This window comes from Emydura macquarii, unplaced genomic scaffold, assembly GCF_026122565.2.
Source record: "Emydura macquarii macquarii isolate MOO-44397 ecotype Brisbane River unplaced genomic scaffold, CSIRO-AGI_Emac_v2 contig_796, whole genome shotgun sequence".
Lineage (NCBI taxonomy): Eukaryota > Metazoa > Chordata > Testudines > Chelidae > Emydura > Emydura macquarii.
In genome coordinates this window covers 110,672-136,548 of record NW_027130933.1, presented here as the reverse complement: position 1 = coordinate 136,548, position 25,877 = coordinate 110,672, and the positions used below count along the sequence as shown (strand labels likewise).

The 25,877-nt window shown below is 65.1% G+C and overlaps 3 protein-coding genes across 3 annotated transcripts; all 3 read right to left on the bottom strand.

Annotated features, from left to right (window-relative positions):
• Nucleotides 1-43: 43 nt before the first annotated feature.
• TKTL1 (transketolase like 1) lies at nucleotides 44-8,594 on the bottom strand. The gene is made up of 15 exons (XM_067543184.1): nucleotides 8,483-8,594; nucleotides 6,564-6,798; nucleotides 5,981-6,098; nucleotides 5,620-5,733; nucleotides 5,335-5,432; nucleotides 4,986-5,177; nucleotides 4,713-4,840; nucleotides 4,249-4,442; nucleotides 3,975-4,139; nucleotides 3,751-3,907; nucleotides 3,457-3,587; nucleotides 2,699-2,782; nucleotides 1,727-1,823; nucleotides 1,534-1,653; nucleotides 44-949 (listed from the first exon to the last, which is right to left on the bottom strand). Exons 1-15 carry the CDS (start codon nucleotides 8,592-8,594, stop codon nucleotides 777-779), a joined length of 2,118 nt encoding a protein of 705 aa, XP_067399285.1. The 3' UTR covers nucleotides 44-776.
• A 4,814-nt stretch (nucleotides 8,595-13,408) lies between these two features.
• On the bottom strand, nucleotides 13,409-16,175 carry LOC137149644 (red-sensitive opsin). Its single transcript, XM_067543178.1, has 6 exons — nucleotides 16,067-16,175; nucleotides 15,426-15,722; nucleotides 14,777-14,945; nucleotides 14,369-14,534; nucleotides 13,807-14,046; nucleotides 13,409-13,525 (listed from the first exon to the last, which is right to left on the bottom strand). The coding sequence occupies exons 1-6, from the start codon at nucleotides 16,173-16,175 to the stop codon at nucleotides 13,409-13,411; spliced, it is 1,098 nt and encodes a 365-aa protein (XP_067399279.1).
• A 5,902-nt stretch (nucleotides 16,176-22,077) lies between these two features.
• LOC137149643 (blue-sensitive opsin) lies at nucleotides 22,078-24,828 on the bottom strand. Its single transcript, XM_067543177.1, has 5 exons — nucleotides 24,444-24,828; nucleotides 24,068-24,236; nucleotides 23,719-23,884; nucleotides 22,426-22,665; nucleotides 22,078-22,206 (listed from the first exon to the last, which is right to left on the bottom strand). Exons 1-5 carry the CDS (start codon nucleotides 24,826-24,828, stop codon nucleotides 22,078-22,080), a joined length of 1,089 nt encoding a protein of 362 aa, XP_067399278.1.
• Nucleotides 24,829-25,877: the final 1,049 nt, after the last annotated feature.

Below are 25,877 nucleotides of genomic sequence, written 5' to 3'. Positions count from 1 at the left end.
GCCCCCCCCCCCCGGCCTGCTTGTTCTCACAGCAGCACAGGGCACCGGGGCTGTTTAAACCTTTTATTGGGCAGCGGCACAGACTGGAGGCTGGCCTGGGTGAGCAGCCGCTGCCACCGCACCCCTGAGAGGTGGGTTGGTGCTCGGGGACACTGAGGGGGCCAGGGAACAGCTTGTGCTGGGACTGTCCTGGGAGCCACTTCAGACAAGGGGCTACTGCGTCACTCTGGCTCTCCTGTCCCTAGGAGGGGAGCAGGACCCAGCCTGCCTGCATGGGGAGAACAGCTGCTGGAGGAAGCCTGGGGCACACAAGTGTCAGGTAAGACTAATACAGCTTGGTCCATAGCAGCTGCAGGGAACATGTGCTTCCCCACCAGCCCCCCAAGCATCTCACCCACAGCCGCAGGGAGGAGGCACCCCTGGCCCTGGCCCAGGGCAGCAGCTTCTGGCTGCTGATGGGAGTGGGGGCAGGCAGCAGCTGATAAAAGATAGGACAGGAGCCAGCTGGGAGAAGGGCTGGAAATTGCTTAACCCAGGGAGGGAGTGGTAGCTGGCTCACGGAGCAGAGAAAAAAAATGACCAGCTCAGCTTGGGCAAGTGGGTGAGTCACATCCCACGTGTGGGTCAGCCCTGGGTGGGGCACAAGCCCCAGGGAAGTGAGAGCAGCAGTGTCACTCCCAGCAAACAGGAAGTCGGCACAATTTGTGTCTCCTGGGGGGGGGGGGGGCGCGGCCGACCAGAGAGCAGCCCCTTCTGTCCCCAGCACAGCTGCAGCATCAGTTGGCAAAGGTGCTCTTCACAGCTGCAATGATGCTCTTGGTGCTGATCCCAAAGAGGTCCAGGAGTTCGGCCAGTTTGCCACTACGCGGCACCCCAAACACAGCCAGGCTTTGGACCACAGTGCCAGGCTCCCCAGAAACAGCCGCAGCCACCGCTTCCCCGATGCCCCCTAGTAAAGAGAGAAGGGTCAAGCTCACATGGCTCCTAGTCACACCCCTCCCAGAGAGGGCCGGCCTGTGGGAAGAAGAGGCCTGCAGGACCCCTGGGTTCCATTCCAGCTCTACCCATAGGTCCTGGCTTTTCCTAGGACAGCCCTGTGACCCAGGAATCCCTTCCCGGCAGGTGGCTGGTCCCACCCCATCTCAGCATAGTTCCAGAGCCTGCCACTGATGGCTGCCTCAGTTGATCCTTGGGCAGTTCATCCCCCCTTTGTTCTTGGGCCAACAGCAGCCCTTCCCTGCAGCCGCCCCAGCTGAACGTGGGTGGTGTTTTCTAACCCTTCAATAGTTCTCGGCTCTGCTCTGGCCCTCTCTCCGCTCTACCTGCGGACCCCAAAACCGGACACCTTTGGCCTGCCAGGGTCACACAGCGTCAAATGGGAAGTAAGCCTCCCACTCGGACTCCCCAGCGATCGAAGGCTGGCGGTTGCCCATGCTGGGAACTCCCGTTCAGCCGAGCAGGCTCCAGGTCATTACTCCCTCCTCCTCTGGGATGCCCCCGTAGAGGGCGGCGGATCCAGAACCAGCCACCTACCCTCTCTGTAGTGATCCTCCACTGTGATGATGCGCCCTCCAGTAGCCCTGGCACTGGAGATGATGGTGGCTGCATCCAAGGGCTTGATGGTGAAGGGGTCAATGACACGGATGGGAATGCCTGGAAGGGACAGAGAGGGTCAGAGGAGGAAAGGCACAGACAGCTGGGGGGAAGCAAGATCACGGCTGGTTACCTTGCTTGGCAAGTTCATCAGCAGCAGCCAGGGCCTCATGCAGCGTGACCCCAGCTCCAATCACCGTGACCCTGTCCCCACTGCTCTCTCGCACCACCTGGGAACAGACAGCGGGTTACTGACAGCTGAGGGCCAGGGGCTCACTCCAGTCCCAGTCTCGGCTTAGCAGAGCTGCTCCACTCATGCTTGAGGCAGCTTCCCTCTCACGTGAAAACTTTCTTTGGGGTCCGAGCACAAGACCCCACTTCCCCGAGCTGGGGATTTCTGGCTGAGACGTCATGGAGCCTCCTGCCACCTAGCGGCAGATCTCAGGCTGTCATGGAGTCATGGGCTCTGCTCTATGGCACAGTTTCTCGGGAGGCTCCCACAAAGTTCCACTGGGGCAGGCCCGTGGCTCCCCATGTGACTGGCAGCCACGCCAGTTGCCCCAAGCTGGAATGCCCCGTCCTCAGCGCCCTCTTCTCCCCCATCCACACTCCTGAGTCCCTCCCCAGAGCAGCCCTTCCCCCCATCACCCGCCTTCTCTCCCTCAGTCCTTAGCCTGTGAACCCAGCCCCACGCTCCCACAGCTCCTTTGCCCCAGGTGTTTAGGACATGCCATCCTGCAACATCACCCCACAACCGCCCCAGGCAGAGCGGGGCCAGTTCCATGCACCTCCGCACACCCAGAGCAGAAATGGTGCTTCCCCTACCCAGTGGGATTGTGTAAAAGCACCCCAAGGGCTGGCAGAGCAGGACCCCCCATTGGGCCAAGTGCACAGACCCCACCCCCAAAATGAGGGCTCCCCTTCTGGCACACTGCAGCTCTGTGCTTCACAAATTTCCTTTCTAAGCACTCAGTGTCCCTCAAGAGCCTCCGATCCAGACAGGGTAGGAGGGGAAAGTGAGGCACCATGTGCCCTTTGCCCAGGGTCACTTAGCAGAGCTGAGAGTGGCCGAGGGTCCAGTCCCCACTCCTATCCAGCCCCTTACCTTGGCCTGCCCTATTTCAAACTTCTCCTCTGGTGGGTAGATGACCGGGGTCTCCGGGCGGCTGGTCCGGATGAAGCAGATCCCCTAGGGAGCAGAGGTGGCACCTCAGATGCAGCAGGAGAGGGGCCAGGCAAAGGGAGGTCATGGGCAGGCTTAGCGCTTTGTGTCCACGGCCCCCTGCAGATCCCTAGCCATGGGATCCTACCCCCAGCCGGGCCAAGTCAGGCTGGTCACCCAGACTCTGGGTGCACCTTGCACCCATGGATTTCAGGGCATGGGGTGAACAGAGCTGGACTGGGTGATCCAGGAGGTCTCCCAGGCCAAGGTATCAACACTGTGTCCCCCCAAAACACACACACGACCCCCTCCCAGAACAGCTGCAGGAGTCTCAACTTTAGTCCACACTGGCAACTGCCAGGCAAGCGACTGCACAAGGGGTGATGGATTTCCTCCCCGGGACTAAGGTCTCACCGAGCCGGGGAGAGAACCCAGGAGTCTTGGTACCCAGCCCCCACTCTAACCATTCGACCCCACTCCCCTCCCAGAGCCAGGGAGAGAACCCAGGTGTCCTGGCTCAACTCTGCTCTCTCTGGCGGGGAGGCCAGGCAAGAGGGAGAAGGGTGGAGGACACGGATGATGGGCATGGCCAGCCCAGGCCCAAGGACAAGGTGGAGTCCATCCTCTGTGCAATCCAGAGCCAGACCAACTGCCCCACAGACTCCACAGCCAGAGTGCTGGCAGCCCCAGGAGCCACTTACCTTGGTGTTGGCGGCCAGGCAGACGGCATGTTCGGTGGAGACAGCGTCGCTGGGGTAGAAGACGGTGCAGCCGGGAATGGCTCGGAACATGGCTATGTCCTCCAGGGCCATCTGCGAGGGGCCATCCTCCCCTGCACGGAGCCGGGAGAGCCACGGGCTAGAGAGCGGACTGGCCCGGCAGGGCGCAGAACCAGCAGCCTCTTCACAGCGGGAACTGCCGAAGGCTGGAGCCCCGGATGCCCCGCCCCTCCCTGCGTCCCCCCACCCTGGCCAGCGGCTGCCCTCTAGACCTACCGATGGAGACCCCGCAGTGGGAGCCACATAGGTTGAGGTTGGTCTGGGAGATGGCCCCCATCCGCACGTGGTCGAAGGCTCGAGTGAGGAAAGCAGCAAACGTGCTGGCGAAGACCACGGCCCGGTCCCTGGCGGCGCAGCCCAGCGCCACGCTGACCTGCGGGCAGAATGCGTGAGAGCCGGCCCCAGAGATGCCCCTGCCCCTGTCCCAGCCCCAGACTCACCATGTTCTGCTCGGCAATGTAGCACTCGATGTAGCGGTTGGGGTGGGCCTGCCTGAACAGCTCGGCGAAGGTGGAGTTCTTGGTGTCGCCGTCCAGAGCTACCACGTGCTCGTTGGCGGCGCCCAGCTTTGCCAGCGCCATGCCGTAGGCCTTCCGCGTGGCCACCTGCGAGCGGGGAGCGTCACTGCCCTGGCCGGCCGCCCCCCGCCAGTGCCCCTCCCTCCCGCCCAACCTGCAGCCCCGCTTGCTCAGCCCGGGGTTCCCCTTCCCCCACCTTCTCCCCAATGGCGTATTCGGGCAGCGAGGGCATCCGCAGGCCGGCGATGCTGATCTCCACAACTTCCTCAATGGGTGGCTGCGGCACCAGCACCTCCTTGGTCTGGATCTGGCCCTGGATGGCACAGAGGATGGACTCCACCTTGTCCTTGGGCATGGGCTTGCCATGCCAGTTGGCCGCGTCCTCCACACCTAGCACAGAACCACCCCCAGGAGTGAGCAGAGGTGAGCCAGAACCCTGGGCTCTCTCCCTGGCTCCAGGGGGTGCGGCTGGGAGCCAGGACCCTGGGTTCTCACCCCAAGTGCTCCTGAGGACCCTACTCTCCCACCTAACACACCAGCTGGCAGAGGGAAGAACACGTGGGGCTCCCTCCCACTAGGCCTCCTGCAGGTGGGGAGCTGGCCGAGGGGCCCCAGTCCAAGGCCTCTAGCACTCAGGGCTTGGGCGGGAGGGGGGCTCACCTGGGATGCCCCGGCCCTTGTAGGTCTTGGCCATGATGGCGGTGGGCTTCCCCTTCACCTGGGCCGCCTGCCACAGGGCCTCCTCGAGCTCATCCACGGCGTGGCCATCCACCACATAGGTGTTCCACCTGCCGGGGGACGGAGGGATTAGCCCCGGCCCGGCTCCTTCACCTGCAGAGCCTCCCAGCCTGGCCCAGCCCAGCCCCCCTGCACCTGCCAAGCCCCCGGCCCGGTCCCCCTGCACCCGCAGAGCCTCCCCCCAGCGCCCCGCACCCAAAGGCCTCGCAGCGGCGGCGGTACGCATCAGTGTCGTGGCACAGCGGTGCTGCCTCACTCTGGCCCAGCCGGTTCACGTCCACGATGGCCACCAGGTTGTCGAGCTGGTAGTGGGAGCCAAAGGCCAGGGCCTCCCAGACCGAGCCCTCCGACGCCTCCCCGTCACCCAGCAAGCAGAACACCCGGTAGCTGTGAGAGAGGGGTGGGGTCACAGCCAGGCCATGCCTCCTCTGCCCCACCCATGGGGGCGGGGTCACAGCCAGGCCACGCCTCCCCTGCCCCACCCAAGTCCTCCTCAGCCACCTACCTCCCCTAGCTCCCTTCCCCCTGCCCCCAGGGCGCTCACCTGGCCTTGTCGAAGTACTTGCTGACGTACGCCATCCCGCAGGCAGCGCCCAGGCCCTGCCCCAGCGAGCCCGTGGCCACATCCACGAAGGGCAGCCTCTGGTGGGGAGAGCATCTGTGTGACAGCAGGGAACCCTGGGGGGAGACGACCCCCACCCCACCAGGAGTTCCCTGCACCCCGGGTGCATGCGCCCCATTATCTACAGCCCCTGCCCCTAATTGTGGGTGGGATGGGCCCCCTGGGGAGCGGCGCAGTGCCAGGCTGGCACCGGGGCCCCGCACTCACCGGGGTGGGGTGTCCCTCCAGGTCACAGTCGATCTTCCGCAGATTCAGCAGCTCGGCCTCCTTGAGGAAACCGGCCTCAGCCCAGGCAGCATAGAGCAGGGGGGCAGCGTGGCCCTGTGGGCAGGGCAGGGCAGAGCATGGGCACCCCAGCACCTCCTAGGCCCAGGCCATCCCCCCAGAACGGGGCAGGAGGAGACCGCAGAGGGGCAGCCTCACGCCTCTGCCGAGGGAACCCCCATGCTGCCCTCTATAGCCCAGCCACGGGGACCCCTCCCCCCAGCGATCGACCCCCCCCTTCAGCCCAGCCACGGGGACCCCTCCCCCCAGCGATCCAGCCCAGCCAGGGGGACCCCTGCCCCACCTTGGAGAGCACAAAGCGGTCATTGCTGGGGTGCGCCGGCTGGTCGGCCCAGTAGCGCATGGCCTGGAAAAACAGCACGGCCACGATCTCGGCAGCGCTGCAGCAGGAGGTGGGGTGGCTGGGGGGGCAGAGTCAGCCGGGTTAGGGGGGGCTGGGACCCCAGCCAATCCCTCGCCCCAGAGACCATGCCCATTCCAGACCAGGCCCCGCCCCCAGCAGCCAAGCCCCACCCCCAGCCTGTGGAGTGACAGCTCGGCCCAGCCAATCAGAGCAGCCTGCCCCTTTCTCTACTCCTCCCCTCAGCAGCACATGGGAGCGGGCCCGATCCTGCACCCTTCGGACCCGAACTGGCCAGCACGTGCTGGAGGCGATTTAACCCTTGACACGCCAGAGCCCCCCAGCAAAGGCAGCGATTCGCTATTGCCGCCTGCCCCTGGGGGGAGGGTAAATGCCCCCCCGCTTACGTGCAGACCCGCCCCCACCGAGCCCCCAATGCCCCAGGGCACAGAGCCCCGGCAATGGCCCCCCTCGAGTCGGGGGAGGGTCACGCACGGAGCCCCCGGCCCGGCCGAGGCCCGCTCACCCGGAGCCCGCGGCGCAGGTGGCCCGCACCGAGTGCAGGCGCAGGCGGGCGGCCGCATCGCGCAGGGCCTGGAGCCGGGGCGGGTCCGGCCGGACGCCACTGGCCAGGCTGGTCTGGGCTGGGCTCGGCTCGGCGTGCAGCGCCGACACGGTCCCGTCCGAGCTCGACCCGCTCAGCCTCCGACGCCTGGCTCGGCTCCCGCTGGCTGCGCTGCGCTGCGCCGCCGCCTCCGCGCCTTAAGACGGGCTCCGGGGCCCCGCCTCCGGGGCGGCACCACAGGCGTCCGAATGCTGCTCGCCCCGCACCGCCACCAGTGCTCGGCCAGGAGCTGTCCACTGGCTACACGAGCCGACCCTGCAGGTGTGACTCCGGTTTGACTCCGGAGGAGCTGAGCTCGGGCCCCGACCTGCCCTGCCCCCATGGCAATCAGGGTGACTCCGGTTTGACTCCGGAGAAGCTGAGCTCCGGCCCCGCCCTGCTCCCATGGCAATCAGGGTGACTCCGGTTTGACCTCGGGGGCGCTGAGCCATGGGGCAGTATGGAGGGGGTGGATGGGCCCGGGGCAATGCCGGCCATGCCCTCAGTCCCTCATGTGGCGGGCGCCCGGGGCTTTCCTGCTCAGTGCTGGTGTCCTGCCCGCTGCTGCAGGCAGCTGCTTAGCACTTTGGCGGGGGAGACCCGACGCTGAGTGTGCAGTGCTATACTCCCTTCTGCCCCACGGCTGCGCCCCCCGCCCTCCCTCAGCTGGGGCAGGGAGCGGGGCCACAGTCAGGGGCCTGTGGTCAGGGCCGGGGACCACGGTGGGCCAAGGGGTTGGGGGCTGAGCCTGGGACCAGGCACTGAGGCCATGGCTGGGTCTGGAGCAGAGCTCGGGGCAGAGCAGGACTGGGTGGTGCTCCCTCCCTGAGCCCCCAGCCGCACCCCCCGAACATGCCGCTGGGAACAGCCCTCAGGGGGCATGCCCCACAGTTTGAAGAGCTCTGTTATACAGGGATCCCTCACCCGGTGCCAGCACCTCTGGGGCGGGGCAGGGGCCAGTTATAGGGGCCCCTCGCCCAGTGTGGAGCAGCCTCTCTGGGTGGGAGCCCAGGGACTGAGATGCAGCCAACTCTGGGGTCCCTCTCCTGGATCCTCAGGATCGGTGCTGCACCCCCAACTTTGAAACAGCCCCTTGGAGGGCCCCCGTCACTGCACCAGCCCCCCAGTGCACCACTCGACCTTCTGGGACGGCCTCCCCGCCTCTGGGCTCGCCCCGTGCGCTCTGCCAGCAGGTCTGGTGGAGGCAGACAACTGGCCAATCCTCGTGCCCTCTGCAGAGACCTGGCCCCAGCCGGGGTTGGCAGGGGCAGGCGGCAGCGCTCCCTGTGTGGTGCTGCCCGGGGAGCTGGCTAAGGCCCTCCATCCTGGCCCAGCTCCGGCTGCAGCAGTCCCTGGAGAGAGCCCCGGCCACCTCGGGAGCCCACCCACAAACTGGGGGCTCTGCTCGGCTCCCTGGCTGGGGTGTCGCCAGGTGTCTGGTGGGGCGTCCCATCACCTATTTGGGTTCTGCACTGAGCTGGGTCGGTCGGCTGGTTCCTGCCGGAACAACTCACTGCGCCCGCACTGACCCTTTCACCAACGTGGGAAACCGAGGCACGCACAGGAGTCATGCAAATATTGCACAAAATTCCCAGTGGGTCACAGAGTGGGTGCATCTCCCCTGCATCCCACCCCACAGGGGCTGCATCTCTGTGCCTGGCAAGGGGGCCCGTATAAATGCCCCCCGTCCCACCCCAGGGGGGCTGCATCTCAGCTGGGCACTGGGCTTTCCTGCCATGCCGTGCTGTTCTCTTGGCTACCAGGGGCCGTCCCGGTTCTGCTCAGGGCTGGGGTACCAGGGCTGGGGGAGGGAAGGACTCAGCCCCTTGGGTCTGCCCCACCTCCCGTGCCAGCCAGGGGGGACTCCGCCAGGGTGGCACCAACCCCCAGAGAGGTGTATGTCTGGGTCCTCGTGGGCAGCAGTGGCACCAGAAGGGCAGGGGGGCCCTCCATGCCCTCATCTCGCTCACAAGGGCAGGGGAGGCAGGCAGGCCCTCTGGGCGCCATGGAGAGGGTGAGCCAGCAGGCAGGGCAGGATGGAACGAGAGGCACTGACGGTGGGGTTGGGGGCTGCTTATACAGGGGCCAGTGCCGGGATGTGCCCCTGGCTGAGGCAGCCACTGCCCTGCGCAGGAAGCAATTCTCGTGTGATTCGCTCTCGGCTCCGGGGCCCTGGGTACCTTCAACAGGGGGCAGGAACGTGCCAGCTGGGCAGGGAAGGACAGGTTGCCAGCGTGCATTGTGGGATGGAGGGGGGTTAGCCGTGGCAGGGTGCATTGTGGGATGGAGGGGGTTTGGATGTGGCAGGGTGCATTGTGGGATGGAGGGGGGGTTAGCCATGGCAGGGTGCATTGTGGGATGGTGGGGGTTTGGCCGTGGCAGGGTGCATTGTAGGATGGAGGGGGGTTAGCCATGGCAGGGTGCATTGTGGGACGGTGGGGGAGGCGGGGTTAGCTGTGGCAGGGTTCATTGTGGGACAGCGGGGGAGGTGGGGTTAGCCGTGGCAGGGTGCATTGTGGGACAGCGGGGGAGGTGGGGTTAGCCGTGGCAGGGTGCATTGTGGGATGGAGGAGTGGTTGGCCGTGGCAGGGTGCATTGTGGGATGGCAGGGGAGGCGGGGTTAGCCATGGCAGGGTGCATTGTGGGATGGCGGGTGTCGCGCTGTCTGAATGAGGGGGCCCGTGGGGTGTGTTCAGGAGCTCTGATCACTCCTTCCTGCACCAGTCTCGCGTTGGGGTGTCATGCAGGGTTGATGGGGGGCATTTGTTATACTGGGAACATCAGTGTGTTGGAATCACAATAATGCGGGTGAGCCGAGCCGAGCCGAGCCGAGCCGTGCCGTGCCGCGCCAGGTGCTGTTCGGAAGGCTGCCAGGTGCTAGGTCCGACCGTGACACCTACGTTGTGTGGGAGGTGTGAGATAGATTTGCGATATCCATATTTCAAATGGTGCTGCCCGGGACACACCCCAGCCAGGAGAGCGGCGGGACAATAGCCGGCTTAATGGCCCATCGAGACATCACCAGGTGCCAGGGCCCAGGGGGAGAAGCCGGGGATATGCCTGGTGAGGCCCCAGGACTGGCCCATGTGACTCTGGACTCCATTTTAGCTCCTGTAAGTTTCCACAGGCCGCATGGCCAGGACAGAGGGTTTATAAGATCAAACCCCAGAAACCATTTTGCCTTTGTTCCTGTCCAGTTACTGACACACGCCTGCCTCTGGATCAATTCACTTGCAACTGAACCGAAGGACTGAGACCCATCCAGGTGTTGGATGTGCACCAGAGGAACTGTACAAGCGTCAACTCCACACTTCTCCGAGAGCCCTGCTGTACATGGACTTTCCATCGTCTACGTATCTGATTTGCTTCGACCCTTTCACATTTCTCTGGTGGTTTGTTTCTTTCGTTTTACAACAAGCCCTTAGTGTTAGCTACGAAGGGATTGGCTGCCAGCGTGGGACTTGAGGTAAGATCCAAACGTACATTGCTCTGGTGCTGTGGCTGACCCCTTGGGGTCAGAGGGAACCTTTGTAGTAAAGAGCAGAGAGTTTGAATAACTGGTCTCTTTATGGACCGAGTGCTGATCTGGGAGCCAGGAACTGGACTGCAGTAAAGGGGGCTGTGGGCATTTGTGGACTGGCTTCGTGATACCCAGTGTGGGGGAATCAGAAGCAGTTCGTGGCTGGTTGAGAAGCCGGGCTTCAGTGTCACCCACCAGCGTGGGGAGAATCTGCTCTCCTTTTGCAGCCTGCCCTGATCTTGGCATTCTCAGGTGGCTGCCCTGGGCATGGACGGGTCACACCAGCCCCGCCCAGACACCCCCTCCGGAGCTGGCTGGCCTCAACGGGCACCTGCCACCTTGCCCGGAGGCTGAGGTGCAGCAGGGGGCATCGCTGGCTCTGGGCATCACCCAGCACCCCCGGCATGCCCTGCTCGTGGAGCTGGGCCAGGGTGAGGAGGGGGAGCAACTGGGGCAGTGCCAGGGGGCCTGCTGGGCCCTGCGGTACCGGGCGTTGCGGGGCGAGGTGGCGGTGCTGAAGGAGGCCCAGGAGGCGCTGGACAGCCGGTGGCGGGCATTGACGGTGGGCTGGTGCGTGGTGCAATGCCAGGTGCTGGGGCGGCTGAGAGAGGCGAAGGAGAGGTGCAAAGGGGACCCTGGCACTGCCCTGCCCCAGTGCCCAACGCCTGGCACCTCCCTGCCACTGCCCCCATGGTGCCCCACCCCTAATATGGCCTGGGTGCACCCCCAGCCCAGCCCTGGGCCCCTCACAATATTGCAGTCCTGGTACCCGTGCGACCCATGCGCCCTCCTCTTCCCCCCGTGGCCCTGTTAGATGAAGGACCGGAGGCAGATGCCCCCGGAATCCAGTTAGCCGGGCCATGGCCATAATGGGATGCCTGGAGCAGCCAGCTGGAGCCCCTGGGGGGAGGTAGGGCCAGGCACTGACCCGGAGCATCCCCCCTGCAGGCACCGGGCCCTGGAGGAGCAGGTGAACACCCTGATACAGTGCACGTGGCAGACGTGGGCACACTGCACCACAACGCGGCCTGTGTGGAGGAGAGGGTGGCCTGCAGCACCCATGAGAGAGCCAGGGACGCGTGGGTAAGGCCGGGCACCGGGCAGGGAAGTGTGGGGAAGAGCCGGGGACCATGAGGTCTTTGGGGTCACCTGCTGATCCCCCCAGGGTCTTTCCCGAGGGCACCTCCACGGCGCCGGTGGCTCGGGCCGAGGCCCTGCCTGCCCCACGGGTGGAGCCCACATTCACTGGGCCGCCAAGCTGGGTGAGGCCCTTCCTAGCCCATGACCCCCCTGGGCCCCTCCCCGCAGGACGTGCTGGACGCTTTCCTGAGCCGCCTCGCCAAGGCAGCAGCCCAGCAGCAGGCCGCCCGCCCGGAGGAACAGGAGCCAACTGGCGGCGCCGGGCGTCACCTCTCCGGGCCTCGCTCTGGCCCTGGCCACCACCCTGCTGGGGTGTGTCTTGGGGGCCCGGGCCTGTGCCCAGCCCCTGCTGCGTGGCACGCTCAGCGCCGTGGCCCTGCTCTCCCTGGCCGGGCACTGCTGGGCCGGCAGCAGCCGGGAGGCCGGATAGCCAGGGTTGCGACCCCGCCCTCCACCACCAGCGCCAGGGTCAGCCTCGCACGCCCCACGGCTTCCCCGCCCCTGTGCTGCCCCCGCTGGCAGGCTCCTGATCCGGAGCTCATGTTGTCACGCTGGCATCTGACTATTAAAGATGCTGGTGTTGGCCGTGGCAGGGTGCATTGTGGGACGGCAGGGGAGGTGGGGTTAGCTGTGGCAGGGTGCATTGTGGGACAGTGGGGGAGGTGGGGTTAACCATGGCAGGGTGCATTGTGGGACAGTGGGGGAGGTGGGGTTAGCCGTGGCAGGGTGCACTGTGGGACGGCGGGGGAGGCAGGGTTAGCTGTGGCAGGGTGCATTGTGGGACAGTGGGGGAGGCGGGGTTAGCCGTGGCAGGGTGCACTGTGGGACGGCGGGGGAGGCAGAGTTAGCTGTGGCAGGGTGCATTGTGGGACAGTGGGGGAGGTGGGGTTAGCCGTGGCAGGGTGCACTGTGGGACGGCGGGGGAGGTGGGGTTAGCCGTGGCAGGGTGCATTGTGGGACGGCAGGGGAGGTGGGGTTAACCATGGCAGGGTGCATTGTGGGACAGTGGGGGAGGTGGGGTTAGCCGTGGCAGGGTGCACTGTGGGACAGCGGGGGAGGCAGGGTTAGCTGTGGCAGGGTGCATTGTGGGATGGAGGGGGGGTTGACCGTGGCAGGGTGCATTGTGGGATGGGGGGAGGCGGGTTATCCGTGGCAGGGTGCATTGTGGGATGCGGGGAGGCGGGTTATCTGTGGCAGGGTGCATTGTGGGATGGGGGAGGTGGGGTTAGCCGTGGCAGGGTGCATTGTGGGATGGGGGAGGTGGGGTTAGCCGTGGTAGGGTGCATTGTGGGACAGCGCAGGGGGAGTGGGTGTTAGCCACGGCCTTGGCAATCTCAGGTCCCTGTCTGTGGTGACGGGGCTGCCCCACATATACCCCCCCAGAATCCCAGCCGCTGCCCCAGTTGGCAAGACACCCCGAACAGAGGCAGATCCACGCCCCAAAGCCCAGCCCGGGGCGCCGCCGGGGCTGTGAGCAGGACGCTGGCCAGCTGGGTACAGAAGTTACAAACCTTTATTGGCTATGGTACAGACCGGCTGCGGCGCTGGCCCTGCTACACGGAGGGGGCGGGCGCCTGGCTGGGTGTTTGGCCCAGTTGCTGGCCCTGCGTCCCTAGCTAGGCTCCTTATCAAACACTATTTACAGGGGGGCCAGCCGGGGCATGGCTAGCTGGGGGGTGGAACGTGGGAGGGGAGGATTCTCCATCACGCCATTCAGATGCAGCCACCTCTGGGGCGGAGCGGCCTCGCCCCACACACCCGGCCCTGCTGAGATGCAGCCACCTCTGGGGTGGATTCGGAGACCCAGAGCAGCTCCCGTTTCCTTTCCACTGGTGCAATGATTTGTGCTCGAGGGGGGATGGAGCCCAGGCAGCTTGGGGAGGGGGAGGGGCCATTGCTTTACAAAAGCTAAACTCTCCTGGCCAGTGCTGGAGGGAAAGGGGCGGAGCCAACCATGGGTGGGGCGGAGTCTCCTGAGGAGGCGTGGCAAAGTGGCGGAGACAAGACAGCACTTCATCTGCTCAGGAGGGATCCATACTGCAGGGGGCAGGGCTGGGGGCAGAGTCCCGTGGGTGCGTCCATCCGTGTGTGCGTCCGTGGGTCCGCCCTACGCCGGCGAGACGGAGGAGTTGGAGACGGAGGAGACCTCGGTGCGGGAGGTGGAGGAGAGCTCCGAGCCGTCGTCCACCTTCTTCCCGAAGAGCTGCATGATGCAGTTACGGAACTGCGGGAGACAGGCGGGCTGAGGGGGGGCACGGGCTGGGGAGCCCCCCAGGGCTCCCCTCGAGATCTGGGCTCCCCCTGCTGCCCCCTCCATCTCTGCACCTTCACCCGTCCGTCCGTCCACCCATCCATCTTCCACCACTTCCACCGTCCGCCCGTCCACCTTGTACCCCTCCATCCGTCCGTCCGTCCGTCCATCCACCCACCCGCCCCCCCGCCCCCCTTCTCTGCAGCGGCTGCGGGACGCCCGGTTTCCCAGCGCGCCGGCGGCCAGGGGCTCACCTGTCTGTTCATGAAGACGTAGATGATGGGGTTGTAGATGGTGGCGCTCTTGGCGAAGTAGGCGGGCAGCGCGGCCGCCAGCGGGTGGAAGGCGTAGCCGGGGTTGGCGGCAGCGAAGCAGGCGAAGAAGGTGTAGGGGCCCCAGCAGAAGATGTAGGCAATGATCATGACCATCACCATGCGGGACACTTCCTTCTCCGCCTTCTGCGTGGACTCGGATTCCTTCTGCTGCGCTGCCACCTGCGGGACAGGACGCCAGGCTTAGAGCCAGGCCTGGGCACCAGCTGCCAGCCATGGGACTCCTCGCCCGCTGCCCGGCTGCTGGCGGGAAGGGTTTGCCGGCCGGCCGGCCAACCAAGCCCTGGCCCTGTGGGCTGCGCGCTGGGCCTCAGGGCACTTGGCCAGCCGGCCGGCCCTGGGCAAGCTGAGCTCCTTGGCCAGCCCCGGGCCCGTGGGGCAGAGGTAAAGGGAAAGCTCTGGGCCAGGCCAGCAGAAGGCGGCGGGCCCCTTGCTGAGCCAGGGCCACGTAGGCCGAGGGGGCCGTGCAGGCCGGGCAGCTCACCGCGCGGATGGCCATCCAGACTTGCAGGTAGCAGAGGATGATGACGCTGAGTGGGATGAAGCAACAGGTGATCATCAGGACGATCATGTAGGACTGCACCCCGGGGTCTGTACTGCCACTGAAGACATCTGGGCCGCAGGAGGTCTTCAGGCCGTGGGGCCAGTACCTGGAGGGGGTGCGGGCAGTCAGGAGAGGGGGCACATCCCCACCCTCTTCCCCTGCTGCCCCTCCTACAACCCACTTCTCTTGCCCCACGGTTCTGCCCCCAGCCTCTTCCCAGAGACACCCTGACCCCACTCCTGGCCCCGGACTCAGAGACACCCTCCCCCACAACTCCACCCCGGAGACTCCCACCCCTCCCTCTGCTGTCTGTCTGTCCAGACCCATGCACCCTCTGCCCCACCCCACCTGCTCCAGCCGAAGATGGGGGGCGCTGTCCAGGCGCAAGACCAGACCCAGGAGAAGATGATGCCGCCCATGGCCAGCTTCCCGTCAAACTTGATGTTGCCGAAGGGTTTGCACACCACGAACCAGCGCTCCCAGGAGATGATAGCCAGCGACCACAGCGCGGTGATACCTGCAGGGCACTGCTGGCGTTAGGGCTTGCGGGGGCCCGAAGTGGGGCTCGTGGCTCTGGAGCCGTGGCCGGGGCAGAGGCGCACGTGTGCGGCAGGGGAGCGTGGCTGCTTTCCCGGTGAGGGGAAGGGGCTTGTGGCTGGAGCATTGGGGACAACTGGTTCACCGTGGCCAGAGGGGAGGCGACACGTGGCAGTCCATGGATGGGGGGAAGGGGCCTGCGTGGCCCCCCTGGACTGCAGCGTCTGGCTCCGTGGCTGGGGCAGGGGCCGTAGGTCTTGTGGGCAGAGGTGTGGAGGGCGGTTTGGGCCGTGGGCGGGTGGGGTGGGGCAGTGGCTCTCTGTGGGGCAGGGCTGTGGCTGTCTGCGGGCGTGGCGGAGGCTCTCTGTGGGGCAGGGCCGTGGCTGCGGGCGGGCGGGGCGGGGCAGTGGCTCTCTGTGGGGCGGGGGCTGTCTGTGGGGCAGGGCCGTGGCTCGCTCACCGCAGGCGGAGACGGTGTAGCCCTCGATGACGCAGAGCGGGTGGCCCAGCACGAAGTAGCCGAAGATCTGGTTGACGACGCTGATGGTGCTGGCGATGAGGGTCTCGCCCAGGTCGGCGATGGCCAGGTTCACCAGGATCCAGTTCAGCGGGTGCCGCAGCTTCTTGAACTTCCAGGTGGCCACGAGCACCAGCCCGTTGGTGAAGACGGAGGCGAAGACGACAAAGATCATCCAGAGCGAGACCAGGTTGAAGATCCAGCGCGGCGCGATGTGGTAGTTGGGGCCTTCGAAGGGGCCTGGCGTGGAGGCCGGGGTGAGGGGGGCCCACTGCCCTGCCCCTGCGGCCTGGCGCCCGGCACCCCGACTCCTCCCTGTGGTGCCCCGGCCCCTCCCGCCCCCACTTCTCTTCCCGTGATACCCCAGCCGCCCGCCCCAACTTCCTTCCATGATGCCCCAGCCCCCCACTTCTCTCCCCGTGGTGCCCCGGCCTCCCACTTCTCTCCCCGTGATACCCCAGCCCCCCGCCCCAACTTCTCCCCGTGGTGCCCCGGCCCCCCGCACCCCACTTCTCTCCCCATGGTTCCGCAAGCCCCCTGCACCCCAACGCCTCTGCCACACTCCCCAGTGGCCCCGCACTCACCCCGCGTGTTGTTGCTGTTGGTGTAGACAAAGATGCTGTCCCTGGTCGTATCGTCGTCGTCATTGCGTCGCCGGGCAGCAAAAACAGCCACGTCCCAGGCCTGCGTCATGGTTCCCGTCCCGCTGTGCCCACAGCCGCACCCGCTGCCTCCCCTTCCCCGGCCTGCCCACCTCTCGCCACCAGCTGCGCTCGCTCGCTCCTGTGTCGCGCTGGCGCTGCCCCTCTCCCAGGCGCCCACTCTGCGCCCGGCTCCCGGGCAGCGCCCGTTTTTATAACCCACCCCCCCGGGGTGGATTACACCCCCCAGCCCCAGAGCCAGATCCCCCGAAAGCTCTTGATCCGTTAATTGGGCTCCAGGTTTAGCCCCCTCCCGGCCCCGATCTCCCAGCCCCTCGCGCGGCGGCTCCCGGGCACCGTGCGTCACTCATGGTGACTTTGCCGGACACTTCAGGTGAGAGATCAGGGGGGCTGATTAGAGGGAGCCCGGAGCTAATCCCCTCAGCGCGGCCCAGCCTTGCAATTTCCTAATGGCCCATTTTCCTAACTAGGCCAGAGACGCCTGGCGGCCCATTTCCCCTGCAGTCACGGCGACTGTTTGTCCACAGGAGAGGGAGGTGGAGAGACCAGCTTCCTGACGCACCGTCACCCTCGCGTCCCGTCAGCCGCACCCGTCACCTGCACACCTCTCATCCACACCCCATCATTCACCCACATCCCGTCACCCGCTCCCCATCACATCCCTTCACCTTGTCACCCGCATCCTGTCATTCTCACACATCCCATCAGCCGCATCCTTTCACCTTGTCACCTGCATCCTGTCACCCTCATGCACCCCGTCACCTGCACACTTGTCATCCACACTCCATCACTCACCCACATCCCGTCACCCTCACGCGTCCCGTCACCCGCTCCCCATCACATCCCTTCACCTTGTCACCCTCACACATCCCGTCACCCGCACCCCATCACATCCCTTTACCTGCATCTCAGCAGATGCTGTTACCCTCTTCATACCCCACCAGCCCCCTGCACACACCCTGTACCTCATCACATCCATCACCTGCATTCACCTGAATCTCATCTCACCCCATCACTCACACATACATCATCACCTGCACCCTATTGCCTACACGATATCACACAGCCATACTCTACTGCCTACACTCTATCGCTTACACTGCATCACCCAGAACCTATTAACTACACCCCGTCACCTGCACTCTGTCACCTACACTGAATCACCGACAGTACAGCACATACACCGTCACACTGCATCACCCATGCACACTGCCAGCCACAGCCTATTGCCTACACAGCGTCACCTACATAATGTCACCCTCACACTATTAGCTACATCAAATCAACTACACCGTGTCACACACACACATCATCACCTGCACCCTATCATCTACACTGTGTCACTGACACTGCTTCTCACACACACAGTCAGCTACACCCTACCGCCTACATTGTGTCAGCTTCCTACACCATGTCACTCACACTGTCACCAACGTGTCACACACACACACTGTCACATACACCCTATCACCTCCACTTGTCATGCACACACACCTATCTCACCCACACTGTATCACTCATCTACACCCCATCACATGCCGACCTGCACTCTGTCACTACCCTGTCATCGTCCACACACAGACCAGCACCAACACTCCTCACTTGTGCCACATCACCTTCACCAACAGCTACACCTGTCATGCACTGAGACTCCTGCACCCTATCACCTGCCGCCCGACAGCTACACAATGTCATGGGTGCTGTCAGCAACACCTGGCCACATGCACACATTGGCATACTAACACACCAGCCCATCTGCTACACCCCGTCCCTTACCCTGACCATGCACGCCATCACCTATGCAACCTGACAGTGACATCTATAGACCAACAACTACCCCCATCCCATATACACACACTGACATTGATGCACCAACACCCCCATGCACCCTGTCACATACTGACCCAGTAACGCACGCTGCATCATACACATGTTGACAGCATCTCCACAATGACAGCTATGCCTAAACACATCTACACCCCACCAGGCTCAGACTCACCCCCACACCTACACCAACACCTGTTCTCCCACACACTGAGAAACCCTGTCACCCTGACATCAACTCTCCACCACACACACAATGACCCAGTACCAACACCTACCCCACAACAACTCTTCACATACCCTGATACAATCCCAACAGCTACACTCCAATACCCAATCAGACACAACAGCTACACCTCATCAGACAGACACCTGTACCCCATACAGCACCCTGTCAGACCCCCAATGCAACCCCAGCCCCACACACTGACATGCCTACACCCCCTTGGACACACAGACACAAGAGTTACACCTCAAAACTTGCCCACACACTCCCACCACCCGAAGACACCACAATGTACATATCCAGCAACAGTACATGTTCACAACCGTCCAACATCCACACACATGAACCCCCAACACAACACCCATACGTCCCTCTGACTACCCCAAGACCTACACATGACCTGCACCCCTAGCAGCCCATCAACCCCTGTCCCCCAACACCCTTCCAGAACAGCTGTGCCTACACACTGTCAAACAGTGCCCTCGCTCCCAGCCCCTACTTACTACACAACCTACACACTGGGCTAACATCCTCATATCTGCTTTGCAACACCCAGCCCCAGGCCAGGGATTGGCTGGCTCAGGGGGGCAGGGAGTGGGGCCCGGGGCCTTTCCTCTCTAGGGGGCGCAGGCCCCAGGATGGGGACCTGGCTGGTGGGGCGGGGAAGGCGGCTTGGGGTGCGAAGTGGGTCAGTGCTGGGCCCTGGCTGTTATATCACCAGGGTGGGTGGTGGATGGGGGCCGTTGTAGGTCAGGGCATCGCGCCAACTAGGCCACTCTGCTGGGCGGGGAGCAGAATCCAGCTCGGCATGGGGAGTGAGGGGCAAATCCGGGGCCTGAGCCCCCCTCTCCCCAGTCTGGGGCACACAGTGCCCAGCTCCCACACAGACCCCAAACTCAGCTGCCCCCAGGGCTGTCGTACGTGGTGGGGCAGGTGTTGGGGGAGGGGAGCCCCACTGCCCCCACCCTATTCCCCTATAAATAGCCCAAATGGAGCCTTAATTGCTAATTAGGGCTAACGGAGGGATCAGGGAGGATTACGGGGGGGACGGTACCACTGGGCACCCCCTTGGGGCGGGGCGGGGCAGGGAGCGAGGACATGCTGCCTATGCACACCCAACGCAAGCATGGGGTGGGCACTGCCTGTCCCCCTGGATGGTGACACCCCCGTGCCCCTCTGCCCCCACCTCTCACTTCTGCTCCTCCCGTCCCGCACTCTGGTTCCCAGTGCCCCCTACCGTCTCTCCATGGGGCACACTGAGAACTGGGGGCTCTGGGTTCTGCCTGCCACCCCCCAGCTCCCCTCCTCTTCCCCCTCCCCCGCTCCCCCTGCACTAATCCCCCCAGGTGCTGCGCGCTGAGCTGATGGGAGGTGACACCGCCCCTGCCCCCCCTAATCCTGGGATTTTCGGGTCGCCCCAGGGGAGTCCGATTAAAGGAAACTGGAAAGTTTAATCTCCCGGGTGTGGAAAAGGGGCCGCGCTGGGCGCTGAGTGGAGCCAGGGCGCTGAGCGGAGCTGGGAGCTGCACCCCCGGGACACCCCCGCCTGCCGAGCGCCCCCCCCCGGGGCTGGAGCAGCAGGACCCCAACGTGAGTCCTCACGCATGGAGAAGCCGGGGGCTTGGGGCACACACTCGTGCACTGTTTCTCTTGGTCAGGGTCTGGGCTGTGGGTGGCTCCTTGGGTCCCAGACACGTGTGTGATCTCGGGGGGCAGGGGAGGGAATGGGGAGATGGGGAAGGCTCAGTGTGCTGGTGGATGGGTATTATGGGGGGGTTCCATGGGATGGGGGGGCAGGGATGGCAGATGGGAGGTCTCTGTCCCCCCTTGCTGTGCTGTGGGGCCATGGGGGTGACTGAAAGGGGTCTCCCCTTCTTCTCTCTCTCCTTTCCCATGAAGGAGTTGGGGGGCCAGGCCAGGAGCGCCCCCCCAGGGCCAGGGGGGCTGGAGCCGTGACCAGCGCAGTGGAGCACGAGGCAGATAAGTACCCGGGGAAGAGGGGAGGGCTGGGGGAGCTGAGGCAGTTGGGAGGTGCCTAGGTAGGGGACTCCAGTGGGGTGGGATTGGGACTGCAGGTCCCAGGTGCGTGGCTTGGGATGGTTTGGGGGGTGGGGTGCAGGGAACTGGGGGTGGGGTGCAGGAATGTGGAGGTGCTGGTGGGGCTGTGTGAGGGGTGCAGATTGCTGGGGTGGGGTGCAGGGCTTTGGTGTGCTGAGGGCTGCATTTGGGGTATAGGGCACTGGGGGGGTGCCAGGGGCTGCGTGTGGGTTGGGGGGCTGGGTTGGGGGGGGCTGGTGCCTTGCCCCCTGTTTCCGGGGCGTTCGCCAGGAATTCCGCTAGTTCTGAACTATTTACACTTGCAAAGAGCTCACTACTAGCAGAACTCGGGTGCGTGCCCCCCCCGCCGCCACGGGGCCGGGCACCGGGGGGGGGGGGCGGGGGAATGCAGGGGGCAGGGCAGCAGGGAGGGGGCACTACAGGAGAGCACTGGGCGAGGAGGGGGCCAGGACGGGGGTCCCAGGGGCTGGGCCGGGCTGGGCCCTCCCCGTCTCCAGCACCTCCCCCCACACAGGGTCCTTGTGGTTTGTGTCAAGGCCCTTTGTGGTTGAGTTGCTGCCTCACCCCCCCGGGGCAGGGACCCCCACGGCTCCCACGCTGCCCCCCAGGTGACCAACGCAGGCCCCCCTGGGTAATAAACAGCCCCGACGCTGGGAACTGAAGGTGCATTTCCAGGGTATGTATTTATTTCACCAGTAACGAGGGGGGGGGGTGTAGAGTAATTACAGCTGGGGGGTTAATTAGAACAGGAGGTCATTAATTACAGCCACAGGGCAATTACAGCAGGGGCGGGGGGATAATCGGGCTCATATTTACAATATACAACAGGTACGTGTCTGTGCATCCCCCACTGTGTCTGTAGCTGGGGAGCGTGGGGGTGAACTCAGGGCACTGGGGCCATGGGGGGTGAAATCGGGGTGCTGAGGGGCCATGGGGGGTGAAATCACGGCACTGGGGGCCATGGGGGGGGTGAAATCGGGGTGCTGAGGGGCCATGGGGGGTGAACTCAGGGCACTGGGGGCCATGGGGGGGTGAAATCGGGGTGCTGAGGGGACATGGGGGGTGAAATCAGGGCATTGGGAGCCATGGGGGGTGAAATCGGGGTGCTGGGGGCCCATGTGGGGTGGAATCAGAGGGCCGGGGGTCTACCTCCTGTCATTCACACCTTGCTGCTTTGTCTGTTGGGGGGTTGGGGGGCGAGGGACCCGGGTTCCACCTGGCTGGGGGGCACTGGTGTGGGGCTGCATGTAGCCCAGAGCCCCCCCACATCTCTTACAGCTGCTGCCCGCCCAGCCAAATCCAGCAAGGGAGCAGTGGCTAGAGTGTGGGGTGTCTGCCCCAGGGCATGCTGGGATGTCTGCGCCCCTCTGGAGCAGGGCATGATGGGATAGTTAAGCAGATCTGGAGCAAGGCATGCTGGGATGTCTCAGCCCCCCGGAGCAGGGCATGCAGGGCATGTCTGAGCCCCCCCCCCCCCCCCGAAGCAGGGCATGCTGGGACGCCTGGACCCCCCAGAGCAGGGCATGCTGGGACGCCTGGACCCCCCAGAGCAGGGCATGCTGGGATGCCGGGCCCCCCCAGAGTGAGGCATGCTGGGATGTCCGGGTGCCCCCGGAGCAGGGCATGCTGGGATGTCCGGGTGCCCCCGGAGCAGGGCATGCTGGGACGCCGGCCCCCCCCGGAGCAGGGCATGCTGGGACGCCTGGACTCCCCCGGAGCAGGGCATGCTGGGATGCCGGGCCCCCCCAGAGTGAGGCATGCTGGGATGTCCGGGCGCCCCCGGAGCTGGGCATGCTGGGACGCCGGGCCCACGCTGGCCGTGGGGCTATGCCGGGGACACCTGGCTGGAGGAGACGGAGGAGACCTGGGTGGCCTGGGAGGAGCCCGACACGTCCTCGTCCTCCCCGAAGGGGCTGCGGCCGCAGAACACCAGCTTCAGCAGGCAGGAGCGGAACTGCAAGAGAGGGGGCAGCGCAGCCTGAGCGTGGGGCGCCCCACACTCCTGGGCGGGGGCCAGCACAGGCGCCTGACGCTGGCGGAGCAGAAACTAACCCCGCCCCTCTCTTTTCCCCAGCTCAGTCCTGACCTCCAACCCGCACGGCCGCCCTCGTGCCCCCGCCCTGCCCGGCCCCCTGCCCTCGCAGGCCCCCGGCCCGCCCGCGGCGCTGCTGACCTGCTTGTTCATGAAGACGTAGATGACGGGGTTGTAGACCGTGGAGGCTTTGGAGAAGACGGCGGGCACGGAGGCCAGGTGCACGTCGAAGGGCTCCCCCCGGTGCGAAACGACCCACAGCGCGAAGGAGGCGTAGGGCAGCCAGCACACCAGGAACCCGGCCACCATCACCACCACCATCTTGGTCACCTCCCGCTCGGCCTTCTGTGTCGTGGCCGACTGCTCCTGCTGCTTGGCCACCTGTGGGGCGGGGCGAGTGTGTGGGGCAGGGCCTCATCCCTGGGGGGTAGGCGGCAGTGCGTGGGGCCCGCCCTCATCTGTGGGGGGCAGGGACGGCCACTGAATGGGGCCCACACTCATCCATGGGGCACGGCGGCCATATTGCCGGGACCCATCCTACTCTGTGCGGGACATGGCCGACCATTGTGGGGGGACCCACCCTAACCCACGTGGGGACACAGCACCGGGACCCGGCCCCATCCACGCAGGGCGGCCATATCAGTGGGACCCACCCTAATCCACATGGGGCTGCCATAGTGCTGGGACCCTCTCTAACTACAGGTGGACACAGATGATGCAGGGCACCATATTGGTGTCACCCACCATAATCCACGTGGTGGCATGGATATTATCAGGTGTCCATATTGGTAGGACCCACCCTAATCCATGTGAGAACACAGCCCAGGGAGTGGCCATGGGGAAGTGGATGGCGTGAGGTGGCCATATTGGTGGGACACACACAAACCCACCCGGTTTGGGGGGGGGACACCTACCCCACCTGCCTGGGGGGGAGAAGCAGGTGCAGTCTGTGCCACGGGGGGAGCCACCATATTGGTGGGACCCGCTCTTATCTTTTGACGGTTTGGAGACAGCATGGGGGGGAGCAGAGGTCTGCCGTATTGGTGGGACCCACCCAAACCCATCTGGAGGTGAGACTGGGCGGGGGGTTTCCACCATGTTGGTTTGACCCCCCAGCCTCTGGAGAGGGGGAAGGGGCACGTTCCAGGTCCGTCTGTCCCTCCCCCACTGTATAAAGCCTCAATAAAACAGGCTCAGCCCAAAGTCGCCGTGTTCCTGTTGGTGTCAGACCAGCTTGGTCCCCACCCCTGCTGCACGGCGGCCCCCCAGCCGGGGAGATACCCCCTGGATGGGCGGCCCGAACCCCACATGCCGCCTGCTTGGCAGGACACCCCATGGCTTTCCCAACACCATGGCCCCATGGAGGGTCCCCAGGGCTGCGAGGGAAGGAAGGGGCCAGGGTGGCCCCGTGGTGCGGGGGGATGGGGCACTCACAGCGCGCAGCGTCAGCAGCAGGCGGCCGTAGGAGAAGATGATGATGGTCAGGGGGACCCCGAAGCAGAAGCAGAAGAGGAAGATCACGTAGGACTCGTTGTTCCACTTGTTGTTGGTCGTGTACCAGTCGGGGCCGCACGAGCACTGCAGCCCCTCGGGGATGTACCTGGCGGGACGCGGACTGCTGCCAACTGGCCCTGCCCCACGGCATCCCCGGCCCACGGCCTGGCCCCCGCCGCCCTCCTGCCCCACGGCCCAGCCCCCCACCGCCCCTCGCTCCCACCCCGCGGCCCTGCTCCCCGCGCCCCTCACTCCCGACCCACAGCCCCCGCCCCTCGCTGACACCTACCGGCTCCATCCGAAGAGGGGGGGTGCAGACGCCACTAGCCCCAGGACCCAGGTGAGCAGGCAGCCGATGATGGCGTGGGTGCCCCGGAACGTGAAGTTCCCCAGGGGTTTGCAGATGACCAGGAATCGCTCGAAGGCCACAACAGCCAGAGACCAGAGACTCACCATGCCTGAGCGGGAGAGGCTGAGACCAGCGGAGGAGCAGGGACCTTCTCCGGCCCCGACCCCCTGCCTTCAACCCCAGCCCCCTGCCGGCCCCACCCTGACCCCCAGCTCTGCTGGTGCCCCTCACTCCCGACCCACAGCCCCGGCCCCGCCCCAGCCTTGCCTCCAGCTCTGCCAGTGCCCCTCACTCCTGACCCGCAGCCCCCACTCACCCCCCAGCGTGGCGGCGAACCCCTCAATCTTGCAGGCGGTGGGTCCCAGAGCGAAGTACATCTGGGAGAAGCTATAGAAGGCCGTGGTGGAGCCCACAGAGACCACGAGCAGGTTGGCTACGGCCAGGTTGACCAGGATGTAGTTGAGGTGGGAGCGCAGCTTCTTGTACTTGGCCGTGCAGAAGATGGTGAGGACGTTGATGGGCATGCCCAGCACGATGAGCAGGAACATGAAGGCCGACATGCCCATGAAGATGGCTGGGCTGCCCAGGTGCGTCTGGGGCACCAGGAACGGGCTCAGCGCCGTGATGTTTTTTGTGTCCAGAGGCACCGGGATGAAAAAATCCTCCGGGAGGTCGTCCCGCACTTCGTGGGTCTTGTGCATGGCTGGCGGGGAAGGGGTGGGCGAGGCGGGCAGGGATGGCGGGGGCGGCGGGCGGATGCGTGTTTCTGGCGATGGCTGCAGAGCTATGGGCTAGATGGAGGGATGGACGGAGCTGTGTTGATGGGAAGAGACACAATGCACAGGGGGTCTACGGGGACAGACAGAGATGGGTGGATGGGCGTGGGTGGGTGGGTGGGTGGGTGGACGGATGGACGGACGGGGGTGTATAGGGAGAGAGAGAGAGAGAGGTGGATGGGGATCGCTGGACGGACGGACGGATGGATGGACGGACGGACAGATGGACGGACGCACAACCAGCTAACGGCTGAGATACCGGCGGGTAGGAGGGAATGCAGCAGCTGCGGACGGAGAGGTAGCGTTTCCGCGCCCGCGCTAACCCCAGCCCCGTGTTGCTGCGGCACCAGCGGGCCCCAGGGCACTCAGATGGGTGGGGGGGCCATTGTGGACGGCAGCAAATGGCAGAGGGGCTGGGAGAGGGGTCTTTTATACCCTAGGGGATGGGGACAGGGGGCCCCCCTGGGCCACGCAGGGAGGGGCAGCGGGATCTGTCTTTGCCCCAGTTAACACTGGCTCCTTCCTTAATCGCCCTAAAACTGGAAAGCTCAGCTGAGCCGGGCTTATCCCCCGGCCGCGCCGCACCCAGGCCAGCCCCGGGGCTTCAAAGACGGGCTTAGCCGCAGAGTCAAGCAGCTTTGCCAAAGACTAATCACACCCGAGCCCCGATTAAGCCCTGGCTTTGAGGGGAGATTGATGGGAGGGAGGTCACTAACAGACCCATGAGGGCCAGACTCCTATTCACAGGGCCCTGGAGGAGAAGGGGTTAATGGGAGACCCACTGGGTTCCTCCCAAATTCTGGGACAGACCCCCTCCACCTCCTACCCCCAGCTCTGCGGTGCCCCTCACTGCCGCCCCGCAGCCCCTGCTCGCCCAGCCCTTGGCAGGGCTGCAGCCGCGTGGGCTCCCAGTGACGAGAGAGACCCGGGGGTGGCGGAGGGCCAAGGCCCCCAGCCTGAACGCACATGGGTGG

What these genes read in the sequence shown, in the direction of transcription:
- TKTL1 (XM_067543184.1), bottom strand. Translation starts at nt 8,594, where the DNA reads ATGGAGGGCCCCCCTGCCCTTCTGGTGCCACTGCTGCCCACGAGGACC. An exon ending in CGCCGCTGCGAGGCCTTTGG is followed by an intron (nt 4,841 to 4,985) that starts GTGCGGGGCGCT and finishes GTCCCCCGGCAG; the next exon opens with GTGGAACACCTATGTGGTGG. An exon ending in AATACGCCATTGGGGAGAAG is followed by an intron (nt 4,140 to 4,248) that starts GTGGGGGAAGGG and finishes CCCCGCTCGCAG; the next exon opens with GTGGCCACGCGGAAGGCCTA.
- LOC137149643 (XM_067543177.1), bottom strand. Translation starts at nt 24,828, where the DNA reads ATGCACAAGACCCACGAAGTGCGGGACGACCTCCCGGAGGATTTTTTC. An exon ending in GTTCGCCGCCACGCTGGGGG is followed by an intron (nt 24,237 to 24,443) that starts GTGAGTGGGGGC and finishes TCTCCCGCTCAG; the next exon opens with GCATGGTGAGTCTCTGGTCT. An exon ending in ACGTCTTCATGAACAAGCAG is followed by an intron (nt 22,207 to 22,425) that starts GTCAGCAGCGCC and finishes CCTCTCTTGCAG; the next exon opens with TTCCGCTCCTGCCTGCTGAA.
- LOC137149644 (XM_067543178.1), bottom strand. Translation starts at nt 16,175, where the DNA reads ATGACGCAGGCCTGGGACGTGGCTGTTTTTGCTGCCCGGCGACGCAAT. An exon ending in CTACACCGTCTCCGCCTGCG is followed by an intron (nt 14,946 to 15,425) that starts GTGAGCGAGCCA and finishes AGTGCCCTGCAG; the next exon opens with GTATCACCGCGCTGTGGTCG. An exon ending in TCTGGATGGCCATCCGCGCG is followed by an intron (nt 14,047 to 14,368) that starts GTGAGCTGCCCG and finishes CCTGTCCCGCAG; the next exon opens with GTGGCAGCGCAGCAGAAGGA.